This window comes from Schistocerca cancellata, chromosome 6 (genome assembly GCF_023864275.1).
Source record: "Schistocerca cancellata isolate TAMUIC-IGC-003103 chromosome 6, iqSchCanc2.1, whole genome shotgun sequence".
Taxonomy (NCBI): Eukaryota; Metazoa; Arthropoda; class Insecta; order Orthoptera; family Acrididae; genus Schistocerca; species Schistocerca cancellata.
The window spans coordinates 593,451,560-593,473,144 of record NC_064631.1 but is presented as its reverse complement, the minus strand read 5'-3'; the positions used below and the strand labels follow the sequence as shown (position 1 = coordinate 593,473,144).

At 45.2% G+C, this 21,585-nt stretch overlaps 1 protein-coding gene across 1 annotated transcript in view; it reads left to right on the top strand.

Annotated features, from left to right (window-relative positions):
* Positions 1-21,585, top strand: part of LOC126191533 (protein Wnt-5b-like) — a 326,244-nt gene that overhangs the window by 76,500 nt on the left and 228,159 nt on the right. The window contains exon 3 of the mRNA XM_049932437.1: positions 20,563-20,674. Coding sequence (XP_049788394.1) covers positions 20,563-20,674 — 112 coding nt within the window. The remainder of the gene's footprint in view (positions 1-20,562; positions 20,675-21,585) is intronic.

Here is a 21,585-nt window from a genome sequence, read left to right as displayed (position 1 = left end):
CTTTTACGTAAAGATTCAGAACCAGTGTATTATTGTTAAATTTAGTGTTCCCATAAAATTTGGACTTAAGAAAATTTTCTGGAAACAGGGGCATGTGTAACAATAATGTACCTATAATAATTTTTTTCTTTATGTATTTAGATAAATGTTTCTTTCTGAATTTATGTGAAATAATGTAAATATTATTTTAGATTTTTTTCTTTTCGTGTCATGTTAAAGAAACTGTACACAACTTTTGAAATGAATATCATTACTTATGTTAGATTTTAAGCAATTTGATAACCAAAGGAAAATGTATTTAATGTAAAAACTATGTGTAAATTGTAATTTAAACACTTGGTCCATACGTAGGTAATGCATTAGAATATGTGTAGTAGAAAACCTGTGGTGAATACCCTACCTGTAGGGGCGCGGGAAAAGGTGGATGCAGGCGAGCGCGGGAAAACGCACACTGGCGCTGTTCGGCACAACGGGCTCAGTCTTACAGTCGGAGTTGAGTATCGGTCAGAGGAACATGTACTGTACCGAGGAGGCTATCTAGGAATAGTGGATTCCATTGAGCCTCGGATGGGCCGATTCCGACGACTACTTGGCATGGCTATGTTCTCAGGCACAAAATTGGAAAGATTACGACGCTAAGAAGAATGAAAGTGCCGATACTGTGAGAGCCTTAGCCGTGCTTGTATGTGTGCTGTGCTGCCCGCTATCTCGCTGCCCGCCATCCGCCGCAACTACGTGCACAGGTCAAACATTTATTTCATCTTTAGAAGTGTATCTGTGTGGACCAGTGTTGAAACTGTTCTAACTGTTCAATAATAACGTGACTTTTACCAGAATTGCCTTAGCCATCACTTATCCTTATCATTGACCTAGACAGGGTCCTTACCTTATATTGTGCAACCCGAGTATCCTGAATTGAAAGTTTACTGTTAGTACTAAATTATCTGCAGACCAATTTAAGCTATAAAGCAGTTTGAGAGTTAGGAATGCCAATGTAAATGTTAGTAAAGAACTACAGTGTGATTAAATTGAAAGATAAATTATGAATTGAGCTAGCAATGATATTTAATTCATTTGAGATTGAAAGAATGTTAGTCAATTACTCCAGAAGCGTGACAAAAGAATAGTAATCCATAGGTTGATAATTTTGAGTGTTAATGTACCTTCAGGACTTACTAGTTTCAGCATAACGACCGTAACAGTTTCAGGGCCCCCCCCCCTTCTCTTGCCTATTCTTGCACATTTTAAAGTGTACTGATCAGAATTGAACAGTAAAATTAATTTCTATATTAAACCTAAGTGTATTAGTGTTTTTTCCAATTTTAATAGTGACATTGTATGTGTGTTTTCAAAATTGCTGATTCTAGGGTAATCTATGCCCGATTTCAGTCTGATCAATATACAAAGTGCAGCTCGTAGTAATCATTGCTGTGTGGTGTTGTGTAATTTTAGCTCGTACAAATTAGTACAAAAGAAGAAAACCTTAGTTCAGTAGATTCTTTTTGGTTCTAAATTTTGCTATGAAACGCAACATTACTACGTGTTGTTATGCTTGTACATGCACATACTTGTACAAGGAAAATTTCACTCAATGCCTAATTAGGCTGGCGACCGTATTATTAATCATTGGTAGTATCTACTGTGTGTACTTCTTGTCCATGCGAACGCGTAATTGTACCTTACATTTGCTTGACGCATCACTGTAGTTACTGACTGAATATAAGTCCGAATTGCTTCCATTAGGTACACGCGGTCAACTTATGTACTAAATCCTTGTTTACAAGGTGAAGCCCGTGAACTTATTACAGTACAGGCTTTATTGAGCTAACGCACGTCCGGCAGGGCGGTAGTGTTGCACGCAGAGGACGTGACGTATTCCGAGAAAAACAACAACATCAAAACACTGATGACGATGATGGTGTTTGGCCGGCCCGTGCGGCCGAGCGGTTCTAGGCGCCACAGTCTAGAACCGCGCGACCGCTGCGGTCACAGGTTCGAATCCTACCTCGGGCATGGATATGTGTGATGCCCTTAGGTTAGTTAGGTTTAAGTAGTTCTAAATTCTAGGGGACTGATGACCTCAGAAGTTAAGTCCCATAGTACTCAGAGCCATTTGAACCATTTTGATGATGGTGTTTGGTTTGTGGGGCGCTGAACTGCGCCCGTACAAAGTCCCAATTTTTACACAGTCCAGTTTAGTCACTGTCACGAATGATGATGATGAAGACAACACAAACACCCAGTCCCCGGGCAGAGAAAATCTCCAACCCAGCCGGGAATCGAACCTGGGACCCCGCGTCCAGAGACAATAACGTTAGCCATTAAACCTCGAGTTGCGGACCTCAAAACACTGAAAATATGCCGCAAACAGCGACAAAAATCTTAGAACCATGCTGTGACGTATAGTAAATAAGGTATTAAGAAATTATTCACAGAACATAACAATAAAAATCCAGACGGTACAAATGTACTAATGTCTTATAGTGTTTTATAATATAAGGGCGTAGGCTTCCGCGGCTGGTGTCATAGCGATTAAAATTCTTCTGGGTATTATGCTGAGTCACTGCCAAAAAGAAAACAACAACAACAACAACAATAATAAAAAACCAAAACTGACGTTTCGGCCGAATTGCAACGGCCTTCCTCAGGGCACGACTGGTTTTGCATGGGGATAGGTGCTTCTATTTATTACAGACTATCGATGTCTGACGTCACTGTTGTAAAACTTTTAATTGGCCCTCTAATACGATTGGCTAGTCATGACGTAAGGGGAGATGGAAGGAAAGAGGCTATTCGTGGATGTCCATGTCGTCAACGATTGGTAGCTGTCCTCCAATCAGCGTCCGGCTTCTGGTCGGCAACTTTTCCTCCTGGTGTGCGCGGAAGTGGACTGACAGTTGCTCTACAGCTGTTTGTGCAGATACGCCCGTGTCCCGTGTAGCTTCTGCCCCGCGACCGCTCGCGGCCCGTTGGACTGGTATGCCGGCAGCCAGGACGCCGGGAGTTTGTAGCCATCTTCTCTGTTGATGTTGTCAGGCTGCTTAATAATTTCGATCACCTCCCGTATTTTGCGTTCTTGCATTCACGATTCTTTCGCCAGTACTCGGGCTTCCTGTAACCTGATAGGTGGTCCACAGTCACGGTGGTGTTCCGCTATTGCCGAACTGCCGATTTATTGTGTTGTTGTAATCGTACATAGCGTTAGTGTTCTGCTACTCGTAAGCAGACAGGTATCCCTGTTTCTCCCATGTAGGCAGCTCCGCACTCACACCGTAGTTCGTAAACACCTGCAGTGTTAAGAGTGTTGACTACATCCTTGGTGGAACCTATCATTTCGTGGATCCTGTGACTGCTTCGAAAAATCGGTTTGAAACCTCTTCCGCGGAGGACGTTGCCTAGCCGTTCACTGATGCCTTTTACATATGGTAAGTGTACCAGTGGGTGCTTCCCTTCTTTGCCTTCTTCTCGTGTTCTGCTCCCTTTGGTTTTAGCTACCTTTCTTATGACGTTGTCATTATAGCAGTTGGCACGAAACGTGTGTTGTAGCTCCTTTAATTCTTCTTTGATTTTATTTTCATCACTTATCCGGTAGGCTCGGGCAGTTAACGTATGCAAAAAAGAATACTTTTGAACTGGGTGGTGGTGGCTCTCCGCATGCAGGTACCGATTAGTGTGCGTTGGTTTCCGGTACACTTTCTCCCCCAGTTTACCTTCGGCAGCTCTGTATACTTCCACATCCAGAAACGGCAAGGTACCATTGTTTTCAGTCTCATGTGCGAACTTTATATTTTTGTGCAGGCTATTTAAGTGCTGGAGGAAGTTTCCCAATTCCGCTTCACCGTGAGGCCGGATAACCAATGTGTCGTCCACATATCGTAGCCAACAACTGGGACGTAACGGAGCAGAAGCTAGGGCCGTTTGCTCAAAGGCTTCCATATCAGAGGGCCAATTAAAAGTTTTACAACAGTGACGTCAGACATCGATAGGCTCTAATAAATAGAAGCAACTATCCCCTGCAAAACCAGTCGTGCCCTGAGGAAGGCCGTTGCAATTCGGCGGAAACGTCGGTTTCAGTTTATTATTGTTGTTAGTTTTTTTAGCACTGACGCGGCATAATACCCAGAAGAATTTTAATCAGTGTTTTATAACTCTGCTATTTCTGCATTTTTTAAAATTAAGGAACCTACTGATGATAGTGATATTTCTCGCTGAAACTAGTTTGAGGAATAAACAAATAAACAAGTAACAGAAGTGTTTTGCATCAAGGCGGACCCACAATACCCCTATTGCTGTTTTTTGTATGCAAACACGGACCAATGGAAGAGTTCCTAGATAAAATTACTGATGGTAATCCATAGTAATGCAAAATCGCGATTCATTACTGAACACAATGCGAATGCATTCATCAGCAGTCCTTGCTTCCTGCTCACGGCGCTTCTGGTGTTAACGGCAGCGTAGGCGTGGAACAGTAATTCCTTAGTTCGGCTGTTGCTAGTCTCCAAACGCTGATGTTGGATGACACAGAATGTTTCTGGGAGCCTACTGCTTGTTGTCGGTTGGCAGGGGCAGATGTGAGGGTGTAACTACACAATGCGGCCGTCCTCCCTTGTGGTTGTCACTGACGACGAATGTGCCTTCTCTCAGATTCTCATGCACTCCCACATGGGGCCAATGTCACAACCGAATGCCCCACAAAACTAAATATCGAACGATTTGTTCAGCCACTCAAATGGATATCCACAATGAGGCTCCTTTCATACTGTGTCAGCTGCTGATTACGCTGCCTCATACGAGTACACGACGTCCCCGTCTTCTTCAAGCTTCTAGATCATCCTATTAGGCCTCGTAACAGCTCTAAACACGAACAACACTAAACACAAACAACTCTAAACACCAGCAACACTAAACACAAACAACACTAAACTCAAACAACACTAACACAAGCAACAATAAACATAAACAACAATATAACACAAACAACACTAACGTGCTCTGGTGGCTATCCTGCCTGTCACAGAGAATTGCAACTCTAGTAACTTACATAGCCACCGATGGTGTGCATGTCTGCAAGTTTACAAACACATTATCTGAGTGCTTCACTTTATTCTCAGGCAGCATACGTACACACACACATTAAACAGTCATTATAAAGCAATAGACAGAGGCTGTTTTCCTTATCCACTTTTTTGTTTCCCAAGTGCCAAATAACGAAGAAAACACTAAATTTTTATCCTTCAAATGCGCAGACTTTTTCTCTGTTAAAAATGTTATTTGATGGAACTTGCTTCATTAGTTTATGTTTTTATTTGAAGACCTTGTCCATAAATAGTGGTAAGCGACAAGTTGACAAACTGGGTGCCCTTAACATGGGTTAACACTGTATTACCGCTACTTACTTGCTGGCCGAATTAACGAATAATTACCGTGAAACCTCTCAGAAACACAAATTTAAAACGTTCTAAGTGTTTCAGTTTGTTATATAGAGATTTGATTTACTGTTGTTTTTTTTCGATAACAATGTATATCAATCTCAGAAATTAATCTATGATTCAGCACAGTCTGAAATTAAATTTAGCAATTACGTACATTTCTACAGGACGTGAAGAATTTTAAGGATGGTCCTTAACATTTCTATCGTCGCCCTGTCTCGTTAATCCATGTAAACTACAGTGCTCTTTAACTTCTTTATTCAGATTTACATGATTAGCAACAACTTTTGAAACGCATTTGTGTTCAGGAACAGATTCAGGATCTTTATCTGAGGTGCAGTTATCCACATCATCCTCAGAGTCGTACAAATCGTACTCGAACAGCACTTTCCTGGCCGAACACTGCACTCCTTACTATTGGCAGCCAAGTTTCTAGCGTTTAACACTGTTTACGTGCAAACTCTCTGACAAAGCCGCTGCGATTAGCGAGAATCAGAAATTTCTAGGTTTCTAGTAGAACTGTCAACTAATATGAATAAAGCCAACCTCTTACCGTGTTTTATATGCTGTCAGCTGCCCCTCAACATATCACAGCCGAGGTCTTCATTTAGGCTTAGTGTAGACATTTTCTCTGTTCTAAATCTTCTTTGCGCTTAGATATATGACCTCTCTCATGGAAGAACACTAAATGAAAAAAAATCAGCTCGTCATTGGATATTTGGGATCTGTCACGAAAATGAACAGAAAGAATAAAATAAAGATTAATAAGATAAAAAAGCACAAAATCCTCCACTACGGCACAAGTGAGCAAGGAGTTTAGCGTTAGCTGTTGTTAGCAGATGAAGCCACCCCCCCCCCCCCCCCCCCCCCCCCCCGCCGTTCCACCAGCAACGCCAACGTCAAACCTTTCTGTCTCATAATCGTTGCGTCCCGTTGACGGTCAGCCTGCTCGTCGCCACCTAAAATGCGATGTGGTATGGTCTGGCGCCGTTTCGTTTAGTGTGAATCTACCTCAACGTGGGGTTGGTGTGTGATGTGTTGGCAAATGTGCCAACACCTTGTAGATAGAGGAGGCCGAAATGCTCTCTATAATCTAACGCAGACGGGCATGAGGTCTGAAACAGGATACGTTATGAATGCTATAAAGAAAAGTACGTAGCTGCTAGAATACTTAACTTTACTCCATCATTTATATACAGCATATTTGATGATACAAGTGAGACTCTCTATAGAAAGGGTTAATGGCGCCTTGCTAGGTCGTAGCCATGGACTTAGCCGAAGGCTATTCTAACTCTCTCTCGGCAAATGAGAGAAAGGCTTCGTCAGTGTAGTCGCTAGCAAAGTCGTCGTACAACTGGGGCGAGTGCTAGTACGTCTCTCTAGACCTGCCGTGTGGTGGCGCTCGGTCTGCAATTACTGACAGTGGCGACACGCGGGTCCGACATGTACTAATGGACCGCGGCCGATTTAAAGCTACCACCTAGCAAGTGTGGTGTCTGGCGGTGACACCACAGTGTGGTTGCTTCACCCGTCTGTCCAAACACGTAACGCTGCTTCGTATACTTCTCCATGGTAACGCCCCAGTGTTGCCGCAGCTCTATAGACGACGATTCTCTCCAGTCACGTAGCTTCGGTACCGCCAGCAGCGCCTTGCGTTTCGCAGTTACACGCTGGGAACAACGCCGCCTATCGGAGCTGTTCCGCCGCTGCAGGGAATTACTACGATTATTATGCACGTTTGGACCCTACTGGACCACGTGGCGTACAACAAAGGAATTTTTCGAGTTTTGTTTCAACTTTTCTTTTTGCTGATAATACTTTCATTTTATCAGAATACGGGCTCTTTTCCGTTCGTCGGGCCATGCTGTTCCACTGGTCTTGGGTTTCCCTGTCAGGTGAACTTTGATGAATAAACACTTTTGTGTCTGGTATATCAATTTATGATATTTCTGCTCCCTTCATGTCTTTTTCAGCTGCACCAATTCATTGTATTGTTTCAAATTTAGCTCTACTGCGACTTTAGTAGAATTTTACAGCTTGTATGGGTAATCTGGTTGGTTCCAGTCTTTTAACATGCCCTTAGAATTTTAGCCCGCGTCTTTTCATATCTAGTGCACTTTTCACTTTTTTATTTTGTTGCAATGAATTTCGTAATCATTTTTTCCAAGACAGTCTGCTGAATGGTTTCTCTTAAATATCTGAACTGGGGAACTCCCTCGATTATACCGTATTTCGTTTTCAGAATTTTGGGTGTCAGGTTGTTGCTAGACCTATTCTTTCTTAAATGAGGTTCGGAGACCTTTTGTTTGTGTTGTTTGTTTAACGATTTCTATTGGTTTTTGTGCTATTTGAATAACTTCACAGAATCGCCAGATCATTTATCCTAACATTTTTTCTTCCCAATTGGACTCTTTCGCCAATTTTAAACTTATATTTCAATTCTCACCACTCTTGGAGTACGTTTTCTAAGAAATAGCTGGATAGTAATGGAGAGAGACCGTCGCTTTGTCTCACTGGTGTTTTAATATCGAATTTTCGAAAATTCACCCTTGAATTTTACTATACCTTTTCTACCACTTGGTGCTTCTCTAAGAACTGCAGTGGTTTTAACTCCCACATATTCTTCGATATTTGCTATTTTGCATGCATGTTGCTGTGCTCGTTGCAAGAGACATTGAGACAGAATTTTGTGTGACACAGGAAGAACGGAAAACTCTTGTAAATATTAACATCGGGTCTGTCTGCTTTCTTATGTAATGGATGGATCAATGCATATTTCTGTATCTACATCTACATACATACTCCGCTAACCACTGAATGGTGCGTGGTGGAGGGTACCTCGTACCACTACTTGTCTTTTCCTATCCTGTTCCATTCGTAAATAGCCGCGCGGGATTAGCCGATCGGTCTGAGGCGCTGCAGTCATGGACTGTGCGGCTGGTCCCGTCGGAGGTTCGAGTCCTTCCTCGGGCGTGGGTGTGTGAGTTTATCCTTTGGATAATTTAGGTTAAGTAGTGTGTAAGCTTAGGGACTGTCGACATTAGTAGTTAAGTCCCATAAGATTTCACACACATTTGAACATTTTTTCCATTCGTAAATAGAGCGAGGAAAATCGACGGAACATATACCTCTGTGGGAGACCTAATTGCTCGTATGTTCCCGTCGTGGTTCTTACGCGGAATGTACGATGGCGGCTGTAGAATCGTTCTGCAGCCAACTTCAAATGCCAGTTCGCTAAATTTTCTCAGTAGTGTTTGCCGAAAAGAACGTCGTCTTCCCTCTAGGGTTTGCCATTCAGTTCACGAAGCAACTCCGTATACTACCGACAACAAATCTACCAGCCCGCCTCTGAATTGCTTCGATGTCTTCCTTTAATACGAGCTCTCGAGGATCCCAAACACTCGACCAGCGCTCAAGAATGGATCGCACTAGTGTCTCATGTGTATTTTTCTTTACAGATGGACCACACTTTCTCTCAATAAACGGTGATCTACCATTCGCCTCCCCTAATGCCATCCATATGTGCTCGTCCTACTTCATATCAATTTGCAACGTTGCTTCTAGATGTTCAGTCGACGCGACTGTATCAAGCTGCACACTACTGTTCCTATACTCGAACATTACGGGACTGTTTTTCCTACTAATCTGCATTAATTTACATTTTTCTGCATTTAGAGCAAATTGCCATTCATCAAACCAAATAGAAATTCTGTCTAAGTCATCCTGCATCACCGAGAACGTCAGTTCCGCTTTGAGCGCCGAGCGGGAAGGTTCTTCTTTATTTGACTTGTCGCAGCGTCGCTTGTGTGAAGTTTTCCTCGTTAGTGTTGTTCTGTCTGCCCAGTGAGTTGTAGCGCCTCCACTCCGCCTTACTGTCCGTTTGTGTTCGTCTACTTGCAGCGGCGTCGGCCGCTCCGCTATGGCTACCATGGTTTCCACGTGTATTCCACGAAAAGGTACTGTGAGCTTCACTTCCCATAAAACAACGCGACATGTGCAGCCCGGGTTTCTAGGAATCCACGATTGCCTTGTCAATACAATTCATGAGAGCTCTGACCAGGTGCGCACCGCTTATTTTGACGCAGACGAGTGCGTGTTTTACGTGAAATTTATGGATCCCCTGCTGCCAGGTACTCCATATCAGCGACACCAGTAGTCGTTACACTTCGTGAGAGAGCAGAATGGGGCACTCCACGCAACTCGCGGACTTCGAACTTGGTCACGTGATTGGGTGTCACTTGTGTCATAGGCCTGTACGCGACATTTACAGACTCCTTAACATCCCTAGGTCCTCTGTTTCCGACATGGTAGTAAAGTGGAAACGTGAAGGGACACGTACAGCACAAAAGTGTACAGGCCGACCTCGTCTGTTGACTGACAGAGACCGCCGACAGTTGAAGAGGGTCGTAATGTGTAATAGGCAGACATCTGTCCAGACCATCACACAGGAATTCCAAACTGCATCAGGATCCACTGGAAGTACTATGACAGTTAGGCGGGAGGTTAAAGAACTTGGATTTCATGGTCGAGCGGCTGCTCATAAGCCACACATCACGCCGGTAAATGCCAAACGACGCCTCACATGGTGTAAGGAGCGCAGACATCGGACAATTGAACAGTGGGAAAACGTTGTGTGAGGTGACGAATCACGGTACACTACACAATGTGGCGATCCGATGGCAGGGTGTGGGTATGGCGAATGCCCGGTGAACGTCATCTGCTAACGTTTGTAATACCTAGCGTAAAATTCGAAGGCGATGGTGTTATGGTGTGGTCGTGTTTTTCATGGAGGGGTTTGCATCCCTAGTTGTTTTGCGTGGCACTATCGCAGCACAGGCCTACATTGATGTTTCAAGCACCTTCTTGCTTCCCACTGTTGAAGAGCAATTCGGGGATAGCGATTGCATCTTTCAACACGATCAGGCACCTGTTCATAATGCACGGCCTGTGGCGGAGTGGTTGCACAACAATAACATTCCTGTAATGGACTGGCCTGCACTGAGTCCTGACCTGAATCGTGCAGAACACCTTTGGGATGTTTTGGAACGCCGACATCGATACCTCTTCTCAGTGGAGCGCTCTGTGAAGAATGGGCTACCATTCCACAAGAAACCTTCCAGCACCTGACTGAACGTATGCCTGCGAGAGCGGAAGCTGTCATCGAAGCTAAGGATGGGCCACCACCATATTGATTTCCAGCATTACGGATGGAGGGCGCCACGAACTTGTAAGTCATTTTCAGCCAGGTGTCCGAATACCTTTGATCACATAGTGTAGGTCTCTGAGTATCCCGGCCCACACATTCCGGTAGCACCAATGCTGATGATTCGTTGTCACCATACCGTAGGGCAGGGGCGGGCGAACGTTGCACGCGGCTCATGAGCGCACAGCGCTGCACGTGTGCTGCTCGCGTGCAGACGTCGACCGGGGCTGTGGCGACAGCCGGCAGGTTGCGGCAGTGTAGTGACAGGCTAAGCTGCGGATGTTGATGCGAAGCGAGCACTATGTAGTGAACGTTGTACTTCAAGAAACGGAGAAGTGGAGATTTGCTATCTTTTAAAAAGTAATGGGAGAATAATTTTTTCTTTGTGCAAAAACGTGAAAATTCGAAATGTTTAATATGTGGCAGTATTCTCGCTGGTCAACGGAAGTTTAGTATTGAAGGCCATTATAATAAATTTCACAAGGACGAGTACAATTTATTGTCGGATTCTGAGCGGATGGGGAACTGACTGAGCTTAAGAAGAGCGATCTGACGATACCAGATGAATCTGTCGTAGTTGGCCGGCCGGAGTGGCCGAGCGGTTCTAGGCACTACAGTCTGGAACTGCGCGACTGCTATGGTCGCAGGTTCGAATCCTGCCTCGGGCATGGATATGTGTGATGTCCTTAGGTTAGTTAGGTTTAAGTAGTTCTAAGTTCTAGGGGACTGATGACCACAGCAGTTAAGTCCCATAGTGCTCAGAGCCATTTGAATTTGTCGTAGTTGCTGTTGTCACGAGAGATCTGCGACTTTCTCTCGTCATGTCTCTCATCTAACTGATTGAAAATTTTATGGAGCACTGTTTTCAAGTTTTCAGGACGACAACAATAATAGCCCAGCGGTATGTGCAAGTTATAAGACTGCGCTTAATATAGCGAGAGCTGGAAAGCCATTTGCTGAATTAATAAGTCTTGGTTAAGAGCAAACATCAGTGATGAAAATTTACGTAACTGTTTGTGTTTGTCTGTATGTAGAAATTTTGTTCCCGATATTAAACGGATTGTAAACTCCACCTGTGATAATTAAATAAAACGTATCGTAGGTAATAGGTACTCTCTCAAACCATGATTTCCTTCAAGCACTCCTACTAACCTTATTCATTCACTCAATAAAGCAAGCTAGGAAACAAAACGCATTACAGAGGAAGGAGCGGACAGAAGGTATGGTGGGGATGGGAGATAAGCGGGTGGCCAGCTTGCCCCTGTGTGCACGCAGAACACCTGTTAACTGCACGCGTGCAAGTGCACCGCACATGTGCAGGATTCCTGCCCGCCCCTGCCGTAGGGGTTCTACATACTGTCCCACAGATGACGATTGTGGAAGTTGAAGATAACACTCCATGTAAGGATGGGCTCATCTGTGAATGGGATGGGTGACAAAAAAATGGTTCAAATGGCTGTGAGCACTATGGGACTTAACATCTATGGTCATCAGTTCCCTAGAACTTAGAACTACTTAAACCTAACTAACCTAAGGACATCACACAACACCCAGTCATTCACGAGGCAGAGACAATCCCTGACCCCGCCGGGAATCGAACCCGGGAACCCGGGCGCGGGAAGCGAGAACGCTACCGCACGACCACGAGCTGCGGACGATGGATGACACAAATCCCGGAATCGTGGTTGTATGGTGAAGAAACCAATTAGAAAAAACTCCAGATGTGGAAGGTCTGTCGCTAGTAAGCCTTGCAAAAAAAAAAAAAAAAAAAAAAAAAAAAAAAAAGGTTCAAATGGCTCTGAGCACTATGGGACTTAACTACTGTGGTCATCAGTCCCCTAGAACGTAGAACTACTTAAACCTAACTAACCTAAGGACATCACACACATCCATGACATCCCTGCCCGAGGCAGGATTCGAACCTGCGACCGTAGCGGTCACGCGGTTGCAGACTGTAGCGCCTATAACCGCACGGCCACCCCGGCCGGCAGTAAGCCCTGCACGCGCTGTAAATAAGGGTAGTAACAATTGTCATGGAGGATGTTTGACACGGTCGTATGGCTTACCCTGTACTGGCGGGCCAACTGCCTGGTACTGACACGGCGGTCACCTTCCACACTGTTAATGACATTTTTCTCTAGGTCTAGTGTCCGAATATTTCGTGTATGTCCTTCGTGATTTTCGGCTTCCTGAAACGACCCTGTTTCAGACATCGGCGAAACACTGTGCAAACATTGAATGCTATGGTTGTTGTCGGCGGAGATAGGTCTCCTGATACAGCCTTTCTGCCCGCCGCCCATTGCCGTTTGCCTTTCCGTAAGTAAACACCATGCCGGCAAGCTATCGATTCGAATACGGAACCATTGTGTACAACGCTGTATCACATCCACTACAAGGTGAGTCAGCAAGAGAAGTGAATCGGACACAAGATTACCAATTACTATGGCAGGAGAGTGCGTTAGGGCATGACGAACCAGGAACAGTACCAACTCTAGGATGAAACCACGCATACTAGAACTGTGGCTCCATGGTACGGCTCGTATTAGACCGCAGCCTCTGTAACAAAGTATGATTAGCATTTCTGGACATAAGATTATCAGATCTTTTTTTTTTCTCTCACGATCAATTCCCAGAGTTTGTACACGCTGTGAAAAATCACCCTGTATGAAGCCACCGTTCTGCAAGTACCATTCTGAAACGTAAGAAGGCAGCAATTACCATCCGGTTTAGTGTTAAATAGCGCACGTTAAACGTAACTATACAGTACATTACGCGTACAAGGAGTCTACAGTATCTTACTATAGCATGAACGGGTCGTTACCAGAAAAAGAAAAAGAAAACGGTTTTGTGCTTTTTGAAAAAGTTACAGCAATTTGTGTCGCTTTTATGAGTAGGTTACGTATGACAGTTCCGGCTGCTACTCATCACCTGACGCGTGGAAGAACTCTGAGGTGACTCCAGAAACTGGGCTCCACCTGACGAAGAGCGAGCGCCGCCTCCTGGAGGTTGGAAGGTGCTGGCAGCATTCCTGAGGGGCCCGCGATCAGCACAGTCATCCTCGAAGATCCTTCTTGCTGACGTTATAAATATGGGCCATTGTGTTCGGTACTCCACGTCCCAGAAGTCTCGGAAGCGTTAAAGGGCGACTCCTTTCAGTGCTCTGGCTCTGTGTGCGCTGACCTCAACGCTCTCCTCCTTGAGGTAGCCTGCCTCTGGCACCAACGTGGACCACTCCTGTTTCTGACCAAAACGCTGCGCCGAGTCCTGTACACAAGGGCTGTTCCCATCAGCGTGGGTCGTTGGACAGCTAAAAGAAAAGCGCTAGGTAACCTGAGAATGCATGTGTAGTGAGGTCAGCTCTTTTCATAATCCACGAACAGCAGGGCTTCCACATCACGAAAGCAAGAGTTGATAGATCATAGACTTGATCTTTTAACCAGAGTTTTAAATAGCACTTCCTTCCCTGTACCACCATTCACAAGAAAGGACGGCAGCATAATAGCCTACACACCAGATTCTTGCCTACACACCACATTCAACACCCGCGTCCAGTTCGTGTGTTACCAGCTCGCTTGATTTACATTTCGATATCGGAACCGAAAGATCAGTCAAAATTCAGTTATTATCTAAATGAAAACATTGTGCCATGCTGTCAGACTATGATTGACTAAAGCATTCTTTCATTAATGCGCACTTTTGCGTATGTAGCCATTTTCATTCAAAATGACGTGCTGGAGTTGCAATCAAGCATTCATTAAGGCACATTCTACCGCTCACGAACAGTTGACTGTCTCGTACGCGTGTATTTTGTTTACTAGCCTCACTGTATCGAAAAGACACGCAATTTTGGGCAATTCAGTGACAGACTCCATGCCACCCTTGATGAATCAACTGTGCGCTCACGAGAAAAGAAACCGTTATTACAAACGGACTAAGAGCAGGTCGCATGAATACTAACAAACTAGAGAGCTGTTAAAATTAACGCCCTCTACAAACTGTGATTCCTTCTACATTGCAGAGGACATTGTACACTACTGACCATTAAAATTGCTACACCACGAAGATGACGTGCTACAGACGCAAAATTTAACCGACAGGAAGAAGATGCTGTGATATGCAAATGATTAGCTTTTCAGAGCATTCACACAAGGGGAAAGTTTCCAACCGACTTCTCATACACAAACAGCAGTTGACCGGCGTTGCCTGGTGAAACGTTGTTGTGATGCCTCCTGTAAGGAGGAGAAATGCGTACCATCACGTTTCTGACTTTGATAAAGGTCGGATTGTAGCTTATCGCGATTGCGGTTTATCGTATCGCGACATTGCTGCTCGCGTCGGTCGAGAATATCGAATCGGTGGGTTCGGGAGGGTAATACGGAACGCCGTGCTGGATCCCAACGGCCTCGTACCACTAGCAGTCGAGATGACAGGCATCTTATCCGCATGGCTGTAACGGATCGTACAGCCACGTCTCGATCCCCGAGTCAACAGATGGGGACGTTTACAAGACAACAACCATCTGCACGAACAGTTCGACGACGTTTGCAGCAGCATGGACTATCAGCTCGGAGACCATGGCTGCGGTTGCCCTTGACGCTGCATCACAGACAGGAGCGCCTGCGATGGTCTACTCAGCGACGATCCTGGGTGCACGAATAGCAAAACGTCATTTTTTCGGAAGGATCCAGGTTCTGTTTACAGCATCATGATGGTCGCAACCGCGTTTGGCGACATTGCGGTGAACGCACATTGGAAACGTGTATTCATCATCGCCATCACCCGGCGTGATGGTATGGGGTGCCATTGGTTACACGTCTCGGTCACCTCTTGTTCGCATTGGCGGCACTTTGAAAAGTGGACGTTACGTTTCAGATGTGTTACGACCCGTGGTTCTACCCTTCATTCGATCCCTGCGAAACCCTACATTTCAGCAGGATAATGCACGACCGCATGTTGCAGGTCCTGTACGGGCCTTTCTGGATACAGAAAATGTTCGACTGCTGCCCTGGCCAACACATTCTCCAGACCTCTCACCAATTGAAAACGTTTGGTCAATGGTGGCCGGGCAACTGGCTCGTCACAATACGCCAGTCACTACTCTTGATAAACTGTGGTATCGTGTTGAAGCTGCATGGGCATCTGTACCTGTATACGGCATCCAAGCTCTGTTTGACTCAATGCCCAGGCGTATCAAGTCCGTTATTACTGCTTGAGGTGGTTGTTCTGGGTACTGATTTCTCAGGCTCTATGCACCCAAATTGCGTGAAAATGTAATCACATGTCAGTTCTAGTATAATATATTTGTCCAATGAATATCCGTTTATCATCTGCATTTCTTCTTGGTGTAGCAATTTTAATGGCCAGTAGTGTACATGTACTGATAGGATGTGATGAATACAAACTGTGATGCCCACCTCATTGCAGAGAACATTGTACATGTACTGATAGAATGTGATGAATGTCATCATACAAGAACAGTTCCACTGCACAATATTTAAAAAAGAAAGGATTATTTTTCCTCAGAATATCTCTTAGTTGCATGATTAGGCCCGCTGTGAAACGTATTTGCCATTTCATCCGTTTTTGTAAAATAGATGTTTGAAATTTGAGAAGCTTTTAGTATGTTTCATTACAAATACTTCTGTACATTAGATTTTATATTAATAATGTGTGTTTTTTAATGTAATGCTGCAGTCAGGCTAATGTATCTTAGGCTAATTAACTCACAGAATTGATCGCTTTTCATTATATAAGTTGGTTTTAGGTAAAACCATTGTGTTAAAAATTTGAAAAGAAATTAGTCAAATGTTCTGCTTCTACGTTATGTGACATAATTGTATCTGGTCAAATGTGGTTTATCTGATGGAAATAAATAAATAAAAAGCAGGGCTTCTGGAAATCAAAAACATATGGCATCAACTTGCTTTATGGGACCTCAGGTCTAACTGCCATGTCAGCTGGCTTATCTTTACGCTGTTGTGTGTGTGTGTGTGTGTGTGTGTGTGTGTGTGTGTGTGTGTGTGTGTGTGTGTGTATAGGGTCAGGGTAAGAAAAAAAAACAGCACTATAAGAATGTCACTAGTTGTCGATGTATCGGCCCATGCACCTGTTTGTTTGTAGTGTTACAGTATCACAAGATGATGTTTCTTTAAGAATACACTCAATCGACTTTTATGAAAAAAAAGAACGCTAAGTGTCGTCAACACAAAGGATAGTATGAACTGCGCAGTGCTTTACTAGGCATGGCGCTGTTGGAGGTCGTACGCCCTTGCTTTCTTTCGGCCTTTGAAGTGATTTCGTCAGCCAGTTATAGGAGGGGGGGGGGCGGCGACAATTCGAAGTGGACTCCGAAGCAAGGGGCATCTCTGTCTTTTCCACTCAAACAACGTATTGCCAGAGATATAGGAAGAGTTAAGTGACTCAAAAACTTCTAATGCCCATAGGGGAGTGAACTCGGACCTACGGATTTATAGTCTGACACTTACCCACTAAGCTTCCGAGATGCAACTAACAGACTGCATATGGTTTATTCTAGAAATAATGTCTTTCAGAAATTCACCGGATCAGATACTAGTCATCCACCTGAAAGAGCACACCAGTCGCTTTAGAGCACGGTGGAGAGTGTAGAACTGGTACCACGGCATCTAGTGACCGCTGACGTAAATAATGGCAGTGAAATGATTTGTTTGTTTGTGTGTGTGGTGTGTGTGTGTGTGTGTGTGTGTGTGTGTGTGTGTGTGTTTGTGTGTGTGTGTGTGTGTTTTACAGTCGGCTGTTGTTGCGTCGAGGTGGAGACGTGACTGAATCGCAGAAGGGAACTATCGTGTTTGGACGTGTCTACGAGTACGCCGTGAAATATGTTACAGTATCGGTTCATTTATCAACGGGCACCGTCCACCATCTGTACGGTCTACCTCTCGCAGCCATGGAGAAACGCATGACAACAGTTGTAAGAACAGTTGTAAGAAGACATTAGCCGACAGTAACAGGAGACGAGTGTTAGTCGTTGTCAGAGACAATCAGTTTCAAACCCGACGTGGGTGGCTGCTGTGAGGAACTGAAGATGCATCTCAACCACCTTCCCAGCAGTCACTGCGAAGGGAACTGCATGCAGTGAGCACTTGGAGTTGGGTACCTCGCGGCGCATAAAGCTGCGCTCTTCAGCGGGTCAAACTGGACAGCAGCTGACTGAAGGCGTGTGACCGAGTACAATGGGTAGGCATTTCGACTCTTTTCAAGTAATGGAAGGGGTCGAGTGCACCGACGGTCCACTAATGCGTGTAACCCGCTGTGTGTGAGGGGCGTTGTTCATACCGGAGGTGGTTCTGTCATGTTGTAGATAGTGTTCTTCGTACCGTCACGTGACCTAACTCATTAACGTTCCGTGAACTTGAACCAGAATGACTATTTCAACATCCTCGGCGATTAGGTGTTGCTCTTTCGTCTTCATTTTCGTAACGTGTGCTGTGGACGGCACCATCTAAGATGACAACAGCCCTATTCATAGCACAAGAAGCCACAGGGGTTATGGCCATACTTTACTATACCAGTTTTTGACATGCACCAAGCTTCCTCTCTCGATATGGAAACCCCTCCACAACGATTCAAACGAATGGAAAAGACGTATCACGAGAAAACAGAAGGGAAGGATGACCGTGACTTATGAAGCATGGCTCTGAGTCTTCTAAGAAATTAATAAATTTGACAGTAACATTCGTAACAGATGTCTACCGGAATGAATGAGGAATTCAAAAACATAATGATTTGTTGACAATTTAGTCGCATGTGAATTATCACTGGACAGAAATAAATATTGAAATTCTCTCTCTGCCGAACTTAAGTTCACGACATAATCGCGTTTACTTTTGGGATGAGCGGTATAGCTGGAAAAGGAATTGAAATTACTCTGGTAAAAACAGTTTCGTACAGAAATCTAATAGAATTTATATGTAGGTTCTTTCTGATCGTAATGATAGCATAGATTTGATAAGCAAGATAAGCACGCGGGAAATGCCAACAACGAAGTCATGGCCAAGGGCCAAGAACAGAGCGTGACCGAGTAACATCATGAGACTGAAATGCGCCCATACCCTCGCGAGCGTTACTCGCTTGCGACATAGATGCTTCAACTTACGCAAGTTTCTGCCCTCTGCGGTCCCCTTCTCAAGTGTCTCTCAAGAAGAGTCCTGCCTGAATGTCCAATAAATTGCGCTCTCTGCCTCTGCCCTCCCGAAGCCGCCAAAAACTGGTGGAAAGCGAGTCTAAACGGACGTCTCAAGCTCTGCCACTGGGAAATCTCGTCTCAAAAATTGTGCATTCATTATGTAAAATAGTCTGCCATTTTTCGGGAATTTGCGAGTGCTAACGAATGGTAGGCCACCGTTCCCATAGTCTGCGAAAGCCCACTTTGCCTTACTTTCACACCAGGTAAGTTCAGTCCATGTAGACTGTGTTTTTAAAAGCGGCCCTACCGAGGCATCATCAAGCTACAAAGCTGGTGCTAATGGTTTTGAGTTTTGCTCATCCAATGTTACGAAGCGATCTTATCTTGTCGAGAGGCCAGAGTCGCACCTTTTCCTGCCAACTGGGTGCTCTTGCCCACTATGCAGGGGCGCTCCAAAGGAAGTATCGTGGTCTCACGGAAGTGCAGGGAGCTGCTGGCGAACCACGCCAACCCCGCCGCCTCCTGTTCGAGGAAATGTTGATCTCCTCAAGCAGGGAAAGCGCTGGGCCACCTGAAGGACGGTGGCGAAACGGCCCTTGGCTCCCGCCTTTATAATGACTTGGGAGCAACTTATTCCCAAGAGGCTGACGTGGCCTCCACCCCTGTTCTAAAGGCAACCCTTGTCCAGTGGCCGAGCGGTTCTAGGCGCTACAGTCTGGAACCGCATGACCGCTACGGTCGCAGGTTCGAATCCTGCCTTGGGCATGGATGTGTGTGATGTCCTTAGGTTAGTTAGGTTTAAGTAGTTCTAAGTTCTAGGGGACTGATGACCTTAGCAGTTAAGTCCCATTGTGCTCAGAGCCATTTTGAACCTTGTCCAGCGCTCTACATAGAGATTCAGTGCAGCAAGATGTATTACAATTAGGAAACAGCAGTCATCACTCATGCCCCTTGAGACTTAAACCCTACGTTGTGTATACCTTGTATTCTCGAGAACAAAATCTGACTATCATGTTACTGGTTAAATAAATGTGCATAATTAGAATGAAGAGTGAAGCGGGCTACAGCCTGACGCGTTTCAGTAGGACTACACACATACTCTACCAGTTGCAGCTCACTCAGACGCCCTATCACTCTGTATCAGCCAGTTAATAATAATGGCGTGTGACGAGGGCCTCCAGTCGGGTAGACCGCTCGCCTGGTGCAAGTCTTTCGATTGGACGCCACTTCGGCGACTTGCGCGTCGATGGGGATGAAATAATGATGGTTAGGACAACACAACACCCAGTCCCTGAGCGGAGAAAATCTCCGACCCAGCCGGGAATCGAACCCGGGCCCTTAGGATTGACAGTCTGTCGCGCTGACCACTCAGGTAACTGGGGGCGGACTATCAGCCAGTGTGAATCCCATAGAAAACGTCTAGGACGATCTGGGAAATCTGGTAAACGTATAGATCAACATCCTCGCGGTTTAGTAGCTCTGCTGGATCTAATCACCAATGAGTGGTCGAGCTGGTGATGGCGTACATGGAAGAACTTATGGACATTATTCCTCGTCGAGCTGACGTCATCATCAGGGCTACAGGTGGTCTTACTCGCTAATAGCGTAATGTGTCCTGAGGGTGACTAGCTTTTGGGTCGGTGAGCTTAGAGATGTTGTGTTGCAGATTGGCTGGTTGGCGTGTCGTCTGGATGGTAGCGGACAGTGCGATTTATTGCGAAATACTGCACCTCGCCACAAATGTAGCGGCCAACTTATGTCTGCAGGTTCTCGACGGAGTTCGCGGACGCCAACGAGCGGGAGAAACCGCTGAAGAAGGGCTCGCGGGAGGCGGCGCGCGCCGTCATGAACCTGCACAACAACGAGGCGGGCCGCAGGGTGAGTACCAGCGGCGGCTGCGCTGCTGTAGTCTTATCATTATAATTACTTGGTACTTGGTACTTCAGGTGTTGGGGCTTGTTGCCTCCAATCAGAGCGTATAGCGTCACGCCGGGATTGATCGCCATCGCCAAACTACCACACCAAATCGTCAGTTCACTTCCAATGCCTTGTCCTGCTTTCTTTCTTGATGTGATTGGAACCCGAATTCTGAGATTGCCCCTTTCATTTTATTATTATTTTTGATTATTATTTTTATTGAATTAATTGGTTCAAATATAATTTTCAATTTTCATTCCTGTGTTCATTCGTTTTTCGTTTGGAATCTGCCTCGGTCAGCATTTGAGGCTGGCTGCAGTACAATTTTACTGCCGCCAATTTATATTTCGCGGAAAGACCACAAAGTTAAAATAAGAGAGATTAGAGGTCGTACAGAGGCATATAGGCAGTCATTTTTCCCTCGTTCTGTTTGGCAGTGGAACAAGGAGAGAAGATGCTAGTTGTGGTACGAGGTACCCTCCGCCACGCACCGTATGGTGGATTGCGGAGTATGTATGTAGATGTAGATGTAGGTCGCCTCTAATCTGTAACCGAGTGCCAACAAATACTGCTCTGCGATTGGTGTGCGTCAGTTCGTACATCCAGTGCGTGTATAGTTTCATGTAACCAATGAAAGCGAGAAATTACAGCTCGCTTTTAGTGCTGAAACTGAATTTTTTATGGAAAAAGCGGCTGTTGATCGCCGTTTTCACGGGTACATTGCACATCACGAGGTTGTGGTTAGGTTAGGACACCAGTATAAATTCGGTTCTACAAGATGCGTCGTCTGCCGTAGTTCAGTCACTTGTCACTTTAAATCGGCTGTGGACAGAGAATCACGCGCTCCCGCCATACCTGACGGCAGTCGCTTC